General features: G+C 39.4%; 1 protein-coding gene across 6 annotated transcripts in view; it reads left to right on the plus strand.

Annotated features, from left to right (window-relative positions):
- The first annotated feature begins 992 nt into the window (after positions 1-992).
- fcho1 (FCH and mu domain containing endocytic adaptor 1) overlaps positions 993-21,173 on the plus strand; it is an 81,625-nt gene continuing 61,444 nt past the window's right edge. For all 6 annotated transcript variants that reach the window (XR_007570539.1, XR_007570538.1, XM_050054024.1 and 3 more), the window contains exons 1-2: positions 993-1,102; positions 19,280-19,330. Coding sequence is in view for 4 of the 6 variants with exons in the window: in XM_050054024.1 (XP_049909981.1) it covers positions 19,304-19,330 (27 nt within the window). In the remaining 2 variants the exon portion in view is untranslated. The remainder of the gene's footprint in view (positions 1,103-19,279; positions 19,331-21,173) is intronic.

Genomic DNA, 21,173 nt, shown 5'->3' on the forward strand with positions numbered 1-21,173 from the left:
AGGTCAATTATCAGTTTACTTTTTGCTTCAAGAGTAATCAATCCGCATCTGTGGAAACATTCTCCCCCTGCCCTAGCAATTAAACCCCTTTAGAAATTGTCAACTATGTTAGCACCACGAGCTGTTCTGACCCCGCTAATAGTGTCAATTTGTTGTTGTTACTCCTCATTGGTTTCAACGCACCACTTGACAACACTTGACAACAACTTTACAAATGTCTTAGACCTGCCCGTGGTGCTGATTGGATAATCGTTAGTCCCCCCATGGCGCTCTATGGTTGTTCTTTATTTTAACTAGGAAACCGCTGTCTCCTGTCATGATGCCAAATCAGAATCAGTCCACTTAAACTCAGTGGAGTTGGCAGATCCAAAGGTCTGGACCCAGGTGATTCATTCCTACATTCTGGTGAATTTTTGTGCATCAATTTATGATGTAAATGTCTTTAATCTGATAAAAACAAAAGTCGGTTACTTTAATGTTTTAATTTGTGGCAAATTAACATTTTCCAAATATTAAGGGGGAGGTGCTCCATGCTTTCTCCCCACCCCAAAATCTACACCCATGGATGTATGTGTGGAACAAGTGCATCCATTTCAAACCCATTCAACGATGATCCAATTGCTTCACTGAGGGACTGGTGCAAGCTGATAAATAACATATATAATACTGCCAGACACTGTGAGGTAAAAAAAATAGGTTACAGAAGTTGTTAAATGTCTAAACTTTGTTCACCCTTTGTTTGATCTTGTTCCAGAAAGGCAGGTTACAGTAGCTACGTCCTTCAGCTCCCTTGCATTTCACTTGAGGTCTTATTTTGTGGGCGTTGCCCTGGAGACAAACAGCCAATGGGCTGCTAGTATACTCTCTAAGACCCGCCTTTTTATGGTTGCTATGCCTACTACGCGTTTCTCTCTGATTGAGTACAGAAGCAGCCAATCGGCGTCGAGCTGGGCGGGACTTAGCGAGCACACTGAAAACTGCCTGGTGAATTTCTACTACTACGAACACACCGCTCAGGGTGCATACAAGTGTCGGACCGTGGCTGCAGAAAAGACTGGGGATGGAAAATGTACTATAAACGCTGCTGGAAAAGTCTATACAGGTAATGAATGAGTCCTTGTCTTTCTTACCGCCTTCTGTTACATTAATATATTTCAGAAATTGGCCCGAAAGACTGAGCTAATGCTAGGCTATTAAAAATATCGAGTTGGTCATGCATGGCTGTGACATTGTTGAATTGAAACTGGCAGCACTAGTAGACACGTTTGTTTGACACATGAAGGGAGGGAAAACACTGAAAGAGAAACTTAACGAGAAACAAGTAAATGTGTGAGCTCAAAATACGATGTAAATCCACAATTTAAACTTTATTAGGCAATGTTTAGTCTTAATAAATCAGAATATACAAGATAATGACTCAGAATTAGGATAATCTGCCCAAGTGGGGCAGGGTTTTATTGATGTTATTACATTAATTTGACACTCTGGCTCCCACTCAGAGGATATTTCTGTCATTTTATGTTAACTTAGAGACATTTTTGGATGAGTGAGTGAATTGAAATGGATTAATTTAGCCAGTCAAAGAATCTTCCTGCATTTAATGGCGTTTCTTTGTAGTGAATAAGTTTGTACAATCAGTTGAACCCATGACTTGAGCCCTACCAATACATGACTTCTGAGGCTGATATCCATACTGATATTTGAGAGCTTGAAATACCTGCTAATGATGTATTGAGCTAGACATTTTACAGCTGACAAAAACTTGTCAGTGCTTTGCTGTGGACTCTTTATAATGACCTCTTTGGCATTCATGTACTGCAGTGTTTTCTGCCAACATATACACCAATAATGATATATTTGTGATAGGCTGAGATTGGCTGATAATACTGCCTTGGGGATAAAGTGAAAACACTGTCTATTCTGATGGGGTGTAAAAATATATGTATACACTTAAAGCAGTATCATGGTTTGTGATACTATAATGATTCTTGAAAAAATTTAATGATTTTCTATTGATAGTGTGTAGGCAAAGATTTGTGGCAGTGTTTCAGTTTGTGTTGTATTTATACCCTGACCACTAGATCCTGCAGTGCTGTTGTCTATCTTAAGCCATTTGACTCTTTCACTCCATCCTAACAACATATTGCTAGCATGACCATAAAGAGCACAGGTCTACGCAACAGGTAGAGTCATAAGGGGCGCAACGCTAGCATTGACAATTTTCCTAAAATTAGATTTAGAAAGTTGTAGTATATCACTTTGCTTACATTAAGGCAGTATATTGCAGTATATTGAGTTGTAACCCTTGTATTGGGATACATATCACCATATTCTTGCCAGTACTCAGCCCTACTTTTCTATAAGCCCACAATCTGAATCAGGACCAGTTTTTGGTTCACTGCGGGAGATCATAGATCAGAGACCCATGATGGAGTTTCTAGGTTAGATGGAGGGAGAGCTGCTCATGCCTGCAAATATTAACTGGTCTGTCCTATCCTATGTGAATTCTGAGTTATGGCAGGTATTTGTTTGCCTCCACTAGAGAGTACAATACAATTGGAGACACCCTGGCTCAGCTCTTGTAAACAATTTTCTACTCAGGAAGGCTCAGATTAAACAGAGCTCTTGATAAGGAGTCTGATACTGTCTTGGGTTGAAATCTAGTATCTTGCTGCTGTATTGTTTTGAATTGACAACACTACAGTGGTGCCTTCATGTCATGCAGTATCATTATGGGCCTATCTTTAGTTTGTTCTTTAAAGTTAAAAGACACAACCTGTAATCCAAAAGGGTAACCCATTCCTAAACAATCAAGTGGAGGCTGCCATCACCCTCACAGTGATGGGTAGGTTTTTATATGACTAACACTAAACAACAGCTCGAATTGTTAATGTTTTCATTTATCAGTAATATTTGTAAGAATTTAATTATGAATGTGAATTTGCCTCAAACTTTTATAGTAAAACAATACAATACATTGTCAGAACTATGCATATTGGGGTTTCACTGCGGCCTACTTGTCTGTGACCACAATATCCCTTATTTCCTCTCTGTCAACATTTCCTGTTTGAGACTATTGTATGCTATCAAATGCGATAAAAATGTGATGGAATTCAACTCTAAAAAAATACAGATTGTGTCATATGTCACCCACTTTGCTTCATTCTACCGGTATTTTATTGGGCAAAATGTCTTAATCAAGTCTGAATGTTTATTTTGATGAGTTTGGGGTTTTGAGGAGGCCACACGCTCCATTGTATCACTTTCAGGAGGTGCAACCACTGTCTGGTTGCACCAAAGCAACCAGACAGGAATTCCCCTTTAACTGCCTGACAGATGTTTAATTTCCAAACAGCTATAATCTACACCACAGTATTTGCATCTTCACATTGCAACACAGCTGCCTTCTTATGCTACAATAGACTGTCTGCTGGCGTTGTTTTTCTCTCTCTGCCTCTGAAAGCAAATGGCAGGAGTTGAGAGTTGAGGGCTGCCAGGCCTTTTGATATCAGACGTAAACAACGCTCTCCCTGGTGCCTTGACTTCAACAGGAGATAGACCTTTTCCTTGCTGATGCTCAGAAAGTGAGTCAGGGTGTGTGGGATGGAGAGAAAGGAGACTTAGTAAAGGGAGGGGAGGAGGGGCTCACAGTCATTAAATAAAGAAAAGTGCACCAGTGTAGGGAGGAACAGTTGTCTTTTCTCACCTTTCCTCAATTTACAGGCACAGTCTTGGCAAGCCACATTTGGCGCTGGTTAGTTCTTGATGATTGATGCTCATTCACTGACCAAAGGCTGTTTTCTAGTGCCTGGTTGCTGAGGCTCGTCAGTAATGTAATTTATTTTAATTGTAAAGGCATGGTTATACATAAACACAAGTTAGATTTAGATCTCGACCTAGAAGGGCAGATGCATTGGCTTGAATAAAGATTCTTTGTTCTAATTGTATGAAATGTTGTTGCTGTTTGCTTTACCAATTATACAAAAATGGCTGCTGACATACAGAAATGTTTTTACCAATCATAGCTAGTGCTTCAAAGATTAGATGATTAATTGCTTAGTCAATCGAAAGAAAATAAATTGCCAACTATTTTAATAATCCATTACTCTTTGTAGTTCATTTTCAAGCTGTTCATTTTCAAAACTGTCAGACATTTGTTGGTTTCAATTCTTAAATGTGAGACTTTGCTGCTTTCTTCGGCATTTATAATGGTAAATGAAGAGTTTTGAACAGTTTGTTGGGCAAAAGAAGCAATCTGAAGATATCACTTTGGGATGTAGGAAATTGTGATGAGCATTTGTCCTAATTTTTTGACATTTTATTGACTAAATGATCATCAGTTAATTGTGAAAATAAGCAGCAGATTAATCAATACTAAAAACTAATCTTACAGCCCCAGTCATAGATTTGGGGCTCAATGGTAATGTCGGCCTGTTTTTTTGATCCAGAGTGAAATATATCAACAACTGCTAGATGGATTGCCATGAAATTTGGTACAGGCATTCATGGTGTCCAAAAGATGAAGCTTCATGACTTTGATGAACCCCTGATCTTTTTTCAAGCACCATCATGAAGTTGTCATTTGTGGTTTAAAGTGAAATGTCTCAACAAGTACTTGGTGTAGAGACACTTGTGGTCGTTGTAAACTTTTATTGTCCTCTGACTCCTCTGACTTTTCATCTAGTGCCACCATCCAGTCAAAGTTTAATTATATGCAGTACTTTGGCCTATGAGCATTACAGCCTCAAAATCTGTTAGCATGGCTATAGACTCAGTGTTGTTTAAACTGCTGCCAATACATGAATTTAAGCCTTTGTTGAAGACAGTGGACGTCTTGCAAGACTTAAGACCCAAAACCTAACACTGAATATTAAATGTACAGATATAATATGACCATTAGTTGTCTTGGAGACACTCAGTTGGAGAGAGAGGCTTGAACATTATGTTAGGGTGAGTGAGGAAGCTCCGGGCTAGATGCTAGCATTGTCACTTTACCAAAGATTATGATAAATATTTCATGGTGACATATTGCATAGTTCTACTAATAGCTCAACAGTGACCCACACTGTGTGACATGTTTACCAGATTAACAGTTGTGCAAAGGCACTGGTGATAAGGTGGGGGCAGTTGGACAGTCTGTAAATTGACCTAACATCCATTGTAAAGCTTGGATATTCTCAGATGCCAGTGCTAACATGTTTTTATTTTGGATGTGCAAATATGTCAAATTTGGTTTGAATAAACCCAGGATTTGTCAGCTTGTGTTACACTGCCAGACACACTGTTATATTAACTATGAATCATTGTTTTGTTTTGTTTTTTTTGTATTGCTCAAATGTTGAAATTATTGTATTCTGCAAGATATTGGTGCTATCACAGCAAAATGAATAGCAATGCGGCTTTCAACCATAAGAAGGGACACTCCAGTTTAGATATGTAGTTACAGTTTGTCAATGCTGCAGTCGCAGGAAGTGAGGAGGGTGGCCACCTGAGAACACAATACAGGTGGTTAAAAAAAGCTTTTGTTGACTGGCTGCCTCCTCACAGCCATGCAGCACACAACCAATTACTAAAACCAGAAACACTTCAGGAAAGCCCGATGCTTTTCAAGCCTGAGTTTCGCCTACCCAGACATCAGCAATTGCGGCAGATAGAAAGAAGGGAAAAGGTGAAGAGAACAGAAAGAAGCAGGTGCATAAGAAGAGTGTTTTGCATTTATATTTGAATGGAGCAACAACATTCATGTGCACACGGTTGCAGCCATGCATAGTTAATCAGCCGGACTCTTCACCTTGCCTGATTACTCCTCTTTCCCTCTCTTAGAACCATAAGGATCTTCTTACTCTTACTTATTGTGATCCTGCCTTCCCTTCTCCCCTATTGGCTCTTCTACAACACATTATATGGTGCCAATGACAAATATTAATTATACATGTGTAGCCTCTCATATGTAGGCTAGAGTGCTGCAAGGCCTGCCCCCTGCTTTGCCAAACAGGGCAGGACCCAGAGGCAGGAAATCTGAGGCAGGAAACAGTAAGGCTAACCTGTTACATAATGAAAACACAAACAAAACTCTTTCACTTCAGAGCTCTTGATGTACAGTGCAAAAAACTCCCAGTGCTGCTATGATTACATGCCTGAAAGTTCAGGTGACACTCTGCTGTGAAATTTTGTAGCTTGTAAACCATGACCTATGCCTGAGGTTGTGAATAAGCCCAGCCAATGTCCCCTCATGGCAGATGGGAGGCTCCTGGGGCATAATGGTCCTGGATCTACTTCTGGGTTACTGGTTCATTTTATGCTCTGCTGTGCTCAGAGGGCAAAAAATGATAAGAAGAGGTGAAAGAAAATTATTTTGTCGATGCGCTTGATAGCAGTATGGAGGGTGATTTCAATTTGAGATTATTTTAATGAAAAAGTAATCAGCCACAGCCACGAGGAGGGAAACCTCGAATATCATGATCGGTTTAAACTTTGTTTTCATTTACAGGCGGACTACATAATAATGTTTGTAATTACCTGTTTTAAAATGCTGTTTTATCTTTTTCCTGTTCATTATTCATGGAGCATATATCAGATAACTAAAGCTGAAACAATTAGTCCATTAATCAATAGACAGAAAATGAATCTGCAACAATTTAAATAATAGATTAATGAAGTTATTTATCAAGTAAACGTATCAAACACTGGCTGGTTTCAGCTTCTCTGCTGTAGGATCTGCAGCTTTTTTTCTGTCTTAGATTATTGTAAATGGAATATGCTTTGGTTTTGGATGGTTGGTCGGACAAAACAAGAAATTTGAATATGATAACTTGACCTGAAAATTACGTTCTGTATTTTTCAGTGTTTTGGTATATTTTATAGACCAAATGACTGATCAGGTGATCAAGAAAAAAAAGTGCAGATTATTCAATGAGGAAAACAATTGTGTTTTTGTTTACATTGTTTTCCATAGAATTAGATTCTATTTGTGGTAGCGAATTTGAGTTAACTCTAATTCAGCCAACGCAAACCACGCTCCCGGGGGGTCAGATCCCAGACTGCTTTAACTCCCCACTTGATCAGCAAACTTTCTGTTGCTGCTGTTACACAGGTTAGACCCAGTGCTGCTGCTGGGGCCCCCCCAGCACTGAGTTTACCTGACTGAATGCAAGTTGATTCAAGTTGATACTGAAGGTGCATCTTAAGAGCTGTGGCCCACTCTCTCCCTCGCAAAGAGGTCTAGGCGAGGCAGAGGGAATGTGGGAGTGCGCTGGCTAGCTAGCTTATCTAATTTAGCTTGTTTCATAGCTTGTTTCATAGCTTGTTTCATTTCTGGTCAAGTAAACAGAGGAAGAGAGCGACAGCAGGGCAAGAGGGTGCTGAAAATAGAAAATCAATATATGTATTGTGGTTAGCCACCACAAATAAATTGATATATTTGAAACACTGTGTTTGTGTATTTAAAATGCAGTCTTATCTTTTTTCTTGCAACTGTTTTGATAATCAGTTGATCATTTTAAGTAATTCATCAAGCTAAAATGCAGGAAATGTGTGTTTTAAATGTAAGGATTTGCTGTTTTCCTCTGTTTTACACAATTTAAATTGAATATTTTTGGGTATCTAAGTGTTGGTTAGACAAAACCAGTGACAATTTTGCTAATCAATTAGTTGTTTAAGTTACTTTTCTCGCAAAAATGGCAACTATGTTATTTCATTGCAGCTTTTTAATTGTATGTATGTGTAAGTAAACTGGATATCTTTTGCAGCTAAGCTGTTGGTAGCAATTTGATGATGTTAAACAGGTATTTCACACTTTTTTCTGTCATCTAAATGATTGACTGGGAAAATTAAATGATAGCAAAAATAATTGTTAGCTGACGCCCTGTTAGTTTTGTTGGTTGGCTGAACAGCAACATAGAGAGTTGTTGGCAGTGATTCCAAGGTGAGATAATTTTTTAACACAACAGAAAAAAGGATGAAAACATCTTTTTTTAACAATGCTGAAATGTCATTTCCCCAAATATTTAACAAATATCAGATGTGCTGTGTTTAGTTTGCCAAGTATAAAAATGAGAGGGAGCTGTGTTAATGGGTTACTAAGAATAGAGGCGAGTACGACTAAGAGCTGTAAATTTGCCCTCTGTGTCTCCTCAGATACAATAAACTGCAGTGTTAGACTCTGCTCTGTCTTAATTCACAGCTGCACTGCTGCAAACATGCTCATCTCTAGCTGCGTGTGGACGTCGACGTATCTTGTGAGAGTGGCTGCTGTCACGCTGTGCACTCTCATACAGCTGGTCATGCCAGAGCTTGGAAGTGATGCCCGCCTGGCACGTTGTCATAGAGTGGACTGGACTGGGGCTGTATGCTGCAGTGACAAAAGCACATTCAGGCCAGGACAATGGGGAGCTGACAGCCTGGGTTGTGTTTATCACTCTGCTTCTCTCTCTCTCACACCGCCTCCTGTCTATTGTGTTTGCTGTCTCACTGTTTCTCTTATACGGTCTCAGTCACTGAAGGCCCGTGCACATGCTCACCCAGCAGGCTGTTTATCGCTTTAAGAGAATAAGCGTTGCGCAGTGTTGCTGAAGCTGCTTTAGTCATTAAATACAGGGTGTAATTCTGTCGTCAAGTTGGCGGTGATGTGATTGCTGGTTCCAGTGTGTCATCGTTAAAGTGCAGGCTCTGGTTTTAGTGCCTGTTGTTGACGCATTTATCTTTGTGGGCGGTGTCGACAATTTTGGGGGCACTGAATTTGTTGTTGATGATTGTAGCAATCATTAGTGACAGACAAACAATGAATCACCAGTAGGATACTGCATATTGAGTGAGTTCATGGTCTATTGCAGACAGTTGATCTGTAATTTCAGCTTCATGCATAGATGTTGGTAAGTTCATGTCAAGATAAGAGAGAACGTGGTCAGAATTGCAGTTCAAACCCAAAGATATTCACTTTACGGTGATATGAAACAGAGGAAAGCAACAAATCCTCACATTTTACAGCTGGAAGCAGAGAATGTTTTTTCTCGATAAATAACTTGAATGATTCATTGATTGCTGAAATTGTTTAGAACTGAAGCAGTTTGTCGATAGGCAAACTTTATGATAACTGATTTATTGTTCCAGTGATTTTTATAAGTAAAAATGTTAAACAGTCTGTTTTCAGCTTCTAAAATGAAAATTTATGTTGTTATTACTGGTTAAATATGATAGGTAGACTGAATATTTTCAGGTTATGCACAGATGGTCAGAACAAAGACAAAATTTTAAGATGCCCCATTGGGTGATGTGATACTGTCATGGCATTTTTCTCTAATTTCTAAAAAATGTAATTGATTTAATCCTGAAAATAATCTGCAAATTGCGGCGTCCTACTAGCTCACCAGGTAGAGCAGGTACCATTAAGGCTGAGTCCTTACCGCAGTGGACAGTGTTCAAGTCCAACCAGGGCCCTTTGCCTTTCCTATTTCTTTCCTAAGAAATACCAACAAAAAAAAAACTTAAAGAAATAATAATCTGCATATCAAATATAATAAATATAGCCTGTAATGAAATAATTCTAATAAGTAATATTGTAAATAAAATGGTGGTTAAAGAATGTTTCCCCTGTACATGATCACTTGTTATCACGTGACCAAAAGTTCACATTCAGGTCATGTGATGACTCCTGAGCCAGCTCTGTTCACTGAATGAAGACCATGAGATGCATTGAAAGCTTCGAATCATTTGTAAGTCGACCTTTTGAGCTTCACCATATGTTGTCCCCAAAGGTCAAGCATTCACTGCTCCCGATCCCCCTGGAGTTTATGTGTTTGTCCCGACAGTCAATTGTGATCTGCAGACAGATGAGTTCGGTTGCAGAAATAGCCTTTTTGTTTTCCCCTTTTGGTGTCAAAAATCTGTTCTGACAACTTTTTTGAATGACATCACTCAGTACAGACGAACTGAAAGCCCATATTGGAGCTTGACTGATCATGACAACCCACATAGGTTTTGTATTCATGAAAGAAACTAAACGTCCACAGTAAAGTCTTGCACTAAATTAACAGCCACAGCAGTGAGTCATCCCACACTGGAAGATGTGGCAGAGGAGTGCAGAAGGCTGTGTGGTGGCAGTGAAGGGGAAATTAGGCCTGACACAAAATGATCTCCCCTCCACGCTTCGCCACATCAGGTTTAAAACTAATACTGAGGGACAGACGAGTCGATCTGCAGTGCAGTAGACTTCTCCGTAAGCCTCCAGCTGCTCCATAAATTCAGACTGTTTGTCCTTGTCCTACCTCTCTCAGCGCCTCACACCTGCACATGAGAAAGAGAAGTTTGACTGCATTGCTGGTATCTCAAATATTAACGGCTGAATATATTTTTCCAAAACATATGGACACCAGGGACGCAACAACTTATTTCCATTATCGGTCAATCTGTTGATTACTTTTGTGAATCATTACTTGCATAGTGATAAACAGTTTCCCAGAGCCCAGGGGAATGTCCTCAAATGGCATGTTATTATCCAACTAATAGTCCAAACCCCAATGATGTTTGAAATGCAATGGGTAAATCCACAGAATTTAGAATTGAATGAGTTATCACCACTTGTCAGTCACTTTGGGGATTCCTTAACTTTTTATGCCTGCCATTACGGACACAGAGAGTATAGAGGTGGATTTCTCCTTTCTCTCAAACTCAGACCAAACTCTGAACAAACAGTAAAACCTAGGCTGTGTTGATCAAATATAAACCAAGATCCTGTTACTGTATTGCCTATTTCTCACCTAAAATGCCCTCAGAAACATATTTTAGTGCACTGTTTGGTTGTAAGGTGAGAGTTTGTGAACAAGAAATGGGCTCCATACTGTTTCCCTCCATAAAAACAGAGGCTAAAATGAGATAAAGTGGTAAAACTAAGCAGTGGTGATAAAATATGAATCAAAATTCTGTCACTGTTGCTGATTTCTCACCTCAAATGTTTTAAAAAACATATTTTCACTTACTGTTCAACTGTAATTTGAGATTGTTTGTCACCAGCTGGCCTCTGTATTGTTTCCTGTGTCAAAACGACGAAGCTGCATTACGTCACCTACCAGTGTGAGCATTTATTGGTCACTGTGGCGCAGTGCATTCAGGTAGTTGTAGATTTTATACCTCTCGAGAAAAAGGAAATGCCACAGCCCTTTTTCTCTGATTTCTCTGGTCATGTATAGCACCACTTTAAAATGTATTTGTGTCTTTCTACTGCATAGGCAGCCTGGTTTTATGAAAAGACCATCTTTCCAGCAGTGTAAAACATTAGCATGTTAGCATTGTCATTCTTAGCATACTGATGTTAGCGTTTCTTTAAAGTAGAGCTGCACAGAGTTGCTTGCATGGTTGCATGATTGACTGAGTATGCAACTAATTGTTTTGGTACTAATGGAAACCAGCAGTTTGTGAGCTGAGATAGATTACGGACATAGATTTTAGCAAACAGGATTCACCAAACTGTCATAATCCCTTTTTGATTTAATGTTATTTTGAACGTACCTCTCTTCAGCCTGGCTTTGAATCTTTTGCTGCATGTTTTAGGGAACACTTTTTAATCCATCCTACTTCTGCCACAGCCTCCATGTCACTTCTTTTTTTGTCTCATGTCTTCATCTTGCCCTTCACTCGTTTGAAGGCTTGTTTATGTTTACCTCTTTGATTCTGCAATACGGCTGTGTTTGTTTTATCTCTGAGTCTCACCATCCGCCCACCTGGCCTCACTCCTCTATTTTTCACCTCTACCTGTCCTTTTCCTTTTTCCCTCAATTCCTTTGTGTCATTTCTATCTCCCTCCTGCTTTGCCCCGTGAGCTTGTGACAAATGTGCCTGCTCGGAGGTTAGTGAAGCATCTTTATTCCACACTCCGCTGTGTCATTACATTTAACCCAGTTCCCTTTTTATTTTGCTCTTTGAGCCAGAGGAGGAGGCTGTACTCCGGCGCTTTCACCAACAGCGTTAGGGGAGTCATGGGGTGTAATTCCTGTCCAACCTTTCTCATCTCCTCTCTCACCCATAGGAGGGAGGGAGGCAGGTGGAGGTGGTGAGAAGGCGGGAGTTTGTGTCTCCCTCCTCTCCTTCAAAGAGACATCTGGTAGTAGCTTGCTCTCTGGCAAAAGAAAGAGGAAAGGGAAATAAAACCAGAAATGCTTAATATGGGCGGAGGTGATGCACCATTTATTTCCTGCAGGAATTAAATGGGTTGTGGATGGTGTTTGTCTGTCTTTCTTTCACTCTTCCCCATCTGCTTTTCTTCAGTCCTATTTTTCCACGGCAGCCATCTGTGTGTTGTCAGGCAGTGTGAGGGTGGCAGAGAGCAGGAGTAGGGGTTAGTGTGTCTCCATTGATAAGGTTGATTGCCTTGTATCTCTGACTGGCCTGCTGTGTGTCTGTTAATGATATGATCCTAACCTCAAACACAGTTTCTTTTCTTACTGTACTGTCTGTGCTGCTGCTTCCTCTTGCTCCATGCTCTAAGACCCGCCACATATGATCATTTAGCATTAAAAACAAGGAATCGATCTAGCATGATTAAATATAAACAGAGGTAGGGACACAGGACAGACATGGATAGTAGTCTTTTTCATGTAGTTTGCATTTAAATGAAACAAGCGTGTGAAAAGCTGTTCCTGAACCAAAGAAGGTTAAAGCTGAAATGTCTCAATAGCTTAATAATGGACTGCCATGAGGTGTGTAACAGACATTGATGTCTTACTGAGGATGACTTGTTAAAATTGTGGTGATTCCGCAATTTAAAATTGATAACTCAATACCTCATTTAGCTGCTAGAATGCCTGTGGACTGTAAGTCTTGTGTATGTTTTCCACCTTGAGAAAGATCCTATTAGACTGAAACTGGTTGACATTTTAAATGATACACCAGACTACTAAAGACTCTTTAGTGTACCTTCTAGGGCCCGACCGATTTATCGGCTGGCTGATTTAATCGGCCGATTATAGCCATTAGAGAATTATCGGCAATCGGCCAAAAGAAATGGCTTTTTTTTTTGGGACACCCTACTTCTTCCTTTACTTTTTCCCCCTTTAAGTGCTACCATGCAGCATCATGACTAATATAAATGTATATTTCTGCCGGTGACCTGTTTACACCTGCAGTGTTCATTTGCACTCACAGAGGACCAGTAGCTGTTGTAAGAAAAGGCGTCACGGTATTGGGCTGAATTATCAGCTGAAATTGTTAACACTTATATTTTCATCATTAATAAAATGCAGGGAATATGGTGTTTTACTTAGAAATGATGTCCTTGTGTTACTTTTTGCACTATAACCTACCTCTGTTAAATTGGCAATAATAAGAAGAACTCTGGTACTGTGAACATACATGTGAATGTCTTAATTCATATAGACTTTGCATGATTATTTTATTTCCCAGAGGTTTACTGCCTTTTTGCACATCATATTTTTGATTTATTTTGTGTTCAAATTGTTCATATGCTGCTTGTTCCACACAATTTCCGATAATAAAAGTATTTGAAAATAGTAAAATGTTCTTCCTTCAATTTATATCTTTGTAACAAGTGTTTGAACTATATTTAAGCCATCAAAAGCAGATATTTCGGGGGGTTTTAAATTGAAAAACGTAAAAATTTAATTGGCCGATATATCGGTTATCAGATTTTTTTATTCCATAATATCGGAATTGGCATCGGCCCCAAAAAATCCATATCGGTTGGGCCATAGTATCTTCTCCTTGAACCTTGCTCTGACTTGAAGTGCCTGATGACCACCGTATCCTGTGGCCATTTTTTTTCACGCATCTTAAGGTTCCCTGCATTTACTGCATGGGAAACTGATTGAGCACATCTTGGCCTCTGCTTCTTTTTTTGGAACAATTCTTGCATTTCTGTTATCGTTAGGGATGTTACCAACAACTAATACCTCTCATATTTAAACGTATGTCTAAACTTAGACTCCGTGACTAATCTAAAACTAAGAAAACACACAAAACAGTCACAATGGAGCACAATTTCATCTATAAGGTTACGCATTGTCCACAAAAATATTGTGTACATTTTAAGAGCCATTTGGTTTTGTTAATCACATTTTTCCATAACAAAATCGATTTGTAAAATGCCGTTGAAATGTATTGCACTTTGCACTGGGCATTATGAACATTGCACATTATCCTACAGAACATGGCAACAACTCACGTGACAACTCAACGTGACTGATTATTAAATTGGTATTTTTGTGGGGTAAATGCAATCACATAAAATAACAATTTTAATAAATCGTTCAACAGAATAGTATTTCTAGTGCCGACTAGTAAGGATAGCAATGATTAATCATTTAGTTGACTAACTGTGCACATCCCTTGTATTATATAACCTACATTGAAATTAATTTGAGTGGACTATTACAGATGTTGATTTGTTCCTCGCTGGTCTGTGTTAACTTCTGCATCAATGAACAAATTAATTTTCTAAGAATTCTGGTTCATTTGAAACAACTTGTTTGCAGCATGTCTACAATTAGCTGTGATTTATTGGTTAAGAAAGAAATGAAATCTATGAAGCACTAAGTTTGGGATTGACCTGTTTGTTTCTTACTTTCAGTACAATTTTTGTAATTAACTTGTTGTTAACAGAAGAAATGGCATTTTTTTTGGGACACCCTACTTCTTCCTTTACTTTTTCCTCCTTGAAGTGCTACCATGCAGCATCATGACTAATATAAATGTATCTTTCTGCCGGTGACCTGATTACACCTGCAGTGTTCATTTGCACTCACAGAGGACCAGTAGCTGTTGCAAGAAAAGGCGTCACGGTATTGGGCTGAATTATCAGCTGAAATTCCATTATTGGAACGACAGTATGAATAATTTCGGTTTCTCATTTATCTCAGGATAATACATCAGCCACCAGTTTATAAAGAGCATTCCTGTCCTGATGCTTGTCTTTTAAGTAAACACACTGAGAGTCAGAATACTCAAAATGCATTTATTTAAGTTGTTTGTGGGTGTCTGTTTAGGTTTCTTACAGTTTTGTATGTCAACATTAGGTTGACATTTGCTGTTGTGATTAAACCATATGTGCATGGGGACACACACAGCAAGACTAACAGTTGTGAGGGCATTTAATTTCTGAGTAAAAAATTATCTTGAGCCTGAGGAATCAAGGTCACAGTGTGTCCCACTTCTTCTCCGGGCTGCTTTGTTTGCCTCAGAGCTCAGCCGAACGTTTAGTTGAAACCAGATGGAGAATGCTGGATGTCAGCTACTTCTATACATCCCACCGTGGCTACTATCCGCATGGGGTCCCAGCGCACACCTCTCTCTATGTCTTTGTGTTTCTGGATCATGTCGTGTCACAACAGTGAGGATTAAAACAAAATGGCTAATTAGCTCAGGTCTACAGTATGTTTCAATATGGCGCACCAGGCTGTCACAAGAAGAAAACAAGAGGCTTCTGTAATCCCTCACCATCATGGTGTGTCTGTTTTTATCTGTGGTCTTCCCTCTGTCCCCTCTCTCTGCTCCCCTGAAAACCATCTGCTAGTTGGGTCTGGATCATAGTCCTGCTGTGTGGGTATTTTGCATTTATTGGCAGTGGGCTAGTGACCTTTAGAAATCTCTCTTCACTGATTGGCTGTGTTTAATTTTGTCTTTGGTTTGTGTATGGTTTTAGGCCTACATATTCTGCAGAGCCTGGTGAAATATGGACTTAATACCAATATTGTTATCAATCAAATTAGGTATTAGATGGAATTTTGGTGATAATAATGTCAAGACACCACATAGTTTCGTCTTTTCCTGGTCTAATATACTGCATTACAGACAAGTGACACACTTTTCATTTGCAGTTCAGTAAAACGTACATACAGTGAAAGAACTGTCTCTAACTACTCATTCAGTGTCAATGTTTTGTTTTTTTAAAGTTAAACTTTGAGGAAATATAAGTATTCAAAATGCCTTTTGAAAGTACAAATAGTTATTGCCAACATGTTGTTAAGATACTGTGAAGACTCACTGGAAGAAAAGATCTATCTCAATGGGACCTTCCTGGCTTAATAAGGGATAAATAAAATAAATCCACACTTTCCAGTGATAGATAACCAGTTCAGTCAACCAATCAGCCCGTGGTCGAGTCCAGAAGGCTCTTATGGTGGTAAAACTATAAATTAGGACATAAAAATCAGACATGACCGACTGCATGAGCCTGTATTTTCTGTTTAGAGTACCTCATGTTGACAGGGTTGTCCTTGATAAAACATCATGTGGTGCACAGAAATATTTCTTACATTATTCATTATCAAAGTTATGCATGACATCAGACAAATCTTGCCACACATGTAAAAGAAAAACTTAAGTCACTAATTTAGTTAGTTTTTAATTACAGTGTGCTTTGAATCATTACAGGATATGATCATACTGTCACCCTACCATACCACTAAAAGTCAATAAATGGTAATACTGAATTATCACCAAGCTCTGACCTATAATATTTCTGTCCTTCTGTACCTTTATCTCGTGCAGAGCTAACCTGCTCTGCCAAACAGAATGCCGTCTGCAGGGGCCTCCAGTCTCACTGCTGAGCTAATTAAACAAGGTGTGAGGGCGTGTGCGTGTGTGTGTTTGATAGGTCTTGCTGTGTTTGTTTCTGTGTGTGCATTGTGGCTGCCTACTGCCAGGTCACCAGGTCTGGGCTGAGGCTGTGCCAATGCAGGTAAAGGGCTGTTGTCAACACACACATACACACACACACACACACACACACACACACACACACACACACGCACACACACACACACACACACACACACCAACAAACACACACATACAGGTTCAGCAGAAAAACAGAATCCCTGTGTGAGGGCAGCCCTGGGGAAACACTTGCATGGATTCTCTTGGAAAAGGCAGGACCGCATTCTAGTGTTTTTGTATGTGTCTGTGTGTGTGTGTGTGTGTGTGTCTGTGTGTGTGTCTGTGTGAGTCAGTAGGGGGTCAGGAGGTAGAGGCTCAGCTGCTGCTACAATATATTCCCTACTGAACATCAGCCAATTAAAAGTGTCTAACTCATGAAAAATGCTGCAGTCATGACAACTCAAACTTCAGAAGTTAAGGAGACAGGTTTTGTTCCTTTGTGACTTTCTTTTTAATTTTTATGACTTTGTAGGTTAGAATCGGACATTTTAAAAGTGAGCTAGGGGATGGAATCTAATTCAAGGTCATGTCCTACATTATAAAATAGTATCAAAAAAATAAATGACTAGAAATGAAATGACTAAATGTCCACAAATACCTCCTCAGTCTAGTTGTTGTGAAATCCTTGTGATGGCTTACTGCCTCTTAAACAAATGTTGTTGAGTTATGTTAGCAAAAAGTAAAGCATGTATATCTGCAACATATTCACTGTGTAAATAAATCTTCTGCTACTTTGTTGTGCTGCTTATCAAAATAACAGACCTCTAACTAATAGCCAGTTCATGAAAGATCAGCTGCAACATGACTTATGTTTTCTCTTTGAAACACCTCATATCAAGAAGGTTTTTTATGCAAAAAGACATTTCTAGTTGGCAGGAAGTATGCGCTTTAGGTTGTCACCAATTTGTTTGTGGCAAAAGAAGAGCTAGGTATAGTTTAAACAACAATTGTAAGAGCACCACAGCAGTCATTGCTTACATACTGTACACATTAGCAGCGTAAATCACAAGTTTCATCAAGATACATTACTTTTTTCAATTCTACGGACAATAATACGATATTTGCTGATATAACAAAGTCTCACGATGGAATTTCGATTTGATTCAGGGCCCTGCGATTGAAATGAGATGTCTGTAAATATCCTCATTGTCTTTTTCTTTGCTGCCTACCACTGTCTGCCTGGCGTCAGGCCACCAGCACTGTTTGAATGTTTTGGAAAGAGGTGCGCTTGAACAGAAATGGTGACACAGACATGCCATGGAAATTTCAAAATAAAGGCGTGTCTTAAAGATGCTGATGTATCAATGTGCTTTGCTTCACTATACTATTGAATTGTGGATCATTGAATTGGACTGAATATATCACTCCACATAACATGTACAGTATGCCTGCTCGATTGTGGCAAAAATTATTATCATGATTATTTTGGTTGGTGTTGAGATCCTGATTATTTAACATGACATTGAGTTACAATTTTTTTGTCTCTCTAAAGGTCGATTTTCTTGAACTTGAGTCCTTAATATAATTCTACTGAAAAACAGGCTCAAGGTGAACTAAACCTGCCACAGCCTGGCTGAGAGTAAGTTTGGGCTTTTAGGGAGGGGCAAAAGCGCACTGTATTAAAGAAAAAGAGCACGCTGGATTCATAACACAACACAGGAGCATCTACGCGAAAGCCAAAGTCGTACATGAAAATTTAATTATTAATCGTCCAGCCCTACCATACTGTATATGATCATACCCAACATATAGGAAATATGACTAATAAATAAGCTGATGTTGTTACCTTTCATGTTAGCTGTTACTAGTCTTGGTGCTAAGCTAAACTAACCAGCTGCTGATAACAGCATCATCATTTTTTCTTTAGTGCTAAGTTGTCACTACTGTGATGTTTTTGCACTCTGAGTAAGATAAATAAACGTCATCTTTTCCATCACACATTGCAGTTTTGAATAGTAAATAAACAAAGCGGTTGTTATACAGAAGGGAGCATTAATAATGGTATTCAGCTGGCAGATATGAATGCAGTCACAGATGTGAGCTATCAGCAGCAGCATGTGACAGAGGATGACTCAGCCAATCAGAGCAGAGTGCTGCTGCCTCCAGTTTCACAAGCTGTGATTATCTCCTCGGTGGCTACCTCCGCTTCTCCTGCCTCGCTCCCTCCATCGATTTATCTTCTCCCCTGTATTCCCTCCCCCTCCTCCCCCATCTCCCCTGTCACTCCTCCTCCCTGCTTCCTTCCTCAGCGCCCTGCATCCTCTGAGTTTATCCTTTGAAGTCATTTGTTAAGCTCTCCTCTGTCCTCCCTCAGGAGCTCCTTTCCTGCACTGAAGGTGTCCGGGGAGTTTTTATAAAGTTAGGATTCTCTGGAAGCTTGTTTGTGTGTTATTTCCAGAGACTTTGATTCTGTAGTTTATTGTCAGGGGGCATAGAAGAGGCTGAATAAAAACACCTCACAGATTTTTACAAGGAATTCAAAAGACATCCTTGAGGTTAAAATCCCAAGCACTTAGACTGTGACGTGGAGGAAATGAAGGTCAAGTGAAGGAAAAGTATTAATGCCATCTTCCTCTCTAATGGCGCTCTACTTCTTTTTCTCTGCCTCTTTTTATAGATTGCTGTGAATCTCTGAGTGAAGATGGCCCTCTTTAAGAACAACTTCTGGGTAAGTGTCATCTTGAAAACACCTGGAAATGAGTCAGTATAATGATGTATATTATGCAGATGGACATATGCCATTGATGGCTACATTGATCGGTCCTTTACACCTTAAGCCACATATTACTTATTCACCTGTTACAGCTGAATCACAACCATGAGTCACTGAGCTTTTCATTTATATTCTCAGCCAAGCAGCCGTGCCTCCGGCTCCCTGCTGCTCGTCAGGGATGCACAGGAAGCGCTAGCTGTCTCCCTCCTCCACTCACTTGCAAATAATAGAGATCGATTTTGTATTGAGCAATCTGCTTACTTTCTGCTACATGGGGAGCAGTGTCATAGAGATAATTCTTGTTGGCAGAGATAATATCACTTTCTGCGGTATTAATAATGTAAAAGGCTATTTTCTGGAGTAGTTTCAAATGCTTTTAACGTAGCTGTTACTTATTTCAGGGAAATTCTTAAAGCTAAAGCCTTTTACTTGTTTGGTATAACTCTGTGGTCTCTAATATGTGTAACATAGTTTTGTCATTAGGGCCAGTATGATACCTGCATTTTAGCACCACACCATAACAGTACTTTAGTTTGGGCATTATGAACTTGTTTGAACAATCTAGGGCTGTACCTGACTCAGAATTATGTCAGAAAAATCAGATTTGGCTGCTCAATACAAATATTAGACAGTTCTTTTTTTCCCCCTCCATATAAAGTTTTAAAGTTTGAACAGTCTCAGTGTGACAGTGGCATTCAGATAATATGGTAAACAAGCTAAAAGTGCTAATCATGGATCAGAAATGTTTGCCAACACTAGATATCAAACAAAGGCCAGACAGACACTGTGTCCCATTAGGTTACTATGAGCTATAAGTTCACCACCTCTAAGCAGAAGAGAGAGGAGAAAATGTTATCTCGAAGCCTAATGGGGCAGAGTCTCTCCTTCTTTGTGCTGCTGCATCGTGTCCCCAGCTATGTGTACCTAAGAGCAGCATGAAAGTCAAGAGTGCTCATTCTGCAGCGAAGTCTGGAGACCAAAACGTCCCCAGAAGTACACTGTAAAGCACACTAACAAAAAACAACAACCAAAAAAATACGACTGCTGAACTTGAAGCAATTTCAGTCGACAAAGGGGTCTCCGACTGATGATTAGAATCTATGACTTTCAAGCGGCAGCTCTAGAGGAAGTTTTGTACTTTACAAGAATACACCAAACTGCTTAATGTGTTAGGGTTAAACAAAAAACTCTACAAAAACAAAATCTAGTAGTCTAAGGTTTGAAAAAAAAAAAAAAACCCTAAAGGTGTGTTCAGACAACAAATTTGACCTCTAGACCGTTTGTGTTTAGTCATCTCAAACAGCCAAAATATCAACTGTACCTACGTTTACTGTAAGCTAGCCAGAAATGGAAGCTTTGTCCATATGTGTGGGAGTTTACCTGTGTTTGTTTGTGCTCCGTTCAGCCTCTGACTGACCCGAGAACTCAACAGAAACTCCCACTCTTTCTGATATTCTCCTCTGCTCTCTTTACATTTCTCCTGTTGTCTTTTGTATTTTAATGACACACATTCATAAAGCCCCAGAATAAGTTCAGATTTTACACTTAAGTTCGACTCACACCACAGACATGTCTTTATGTCAGTTTGCACCACACCAGGTAAAATTAAGCTAATCGCATGTTTCCATTGATTTTTTTTTTTTTTTTTTTTTAAACACAATCAGGCTTCCTCTAACATTTGCAATCAGTGTCAACTTGCCTGTGTGTCGCCAATACGACACTTTTCTATGGACATATTTCTGTCAGTGCTCAGAAAGTGTTCAGCTTTGATACCCAGCTCTAGTCTCTGTCTTTGCAA

The sequence above is a fragment of the Epinephelus moara genome, chromosome 10, assembly GCF_006386435.1.
Source record: "Epinephelus moara isolate mb chromosome 10, YSFRI_EMoa_1.0, whole genome shotgun sequence".
In the NCBI taxonomy this organism is placed as follows: Eukaryota; Metazoa; Chordata; class Actinopteri; order Perciformes; family Serranidae; genus Epinephelus; species Epinephelus moara.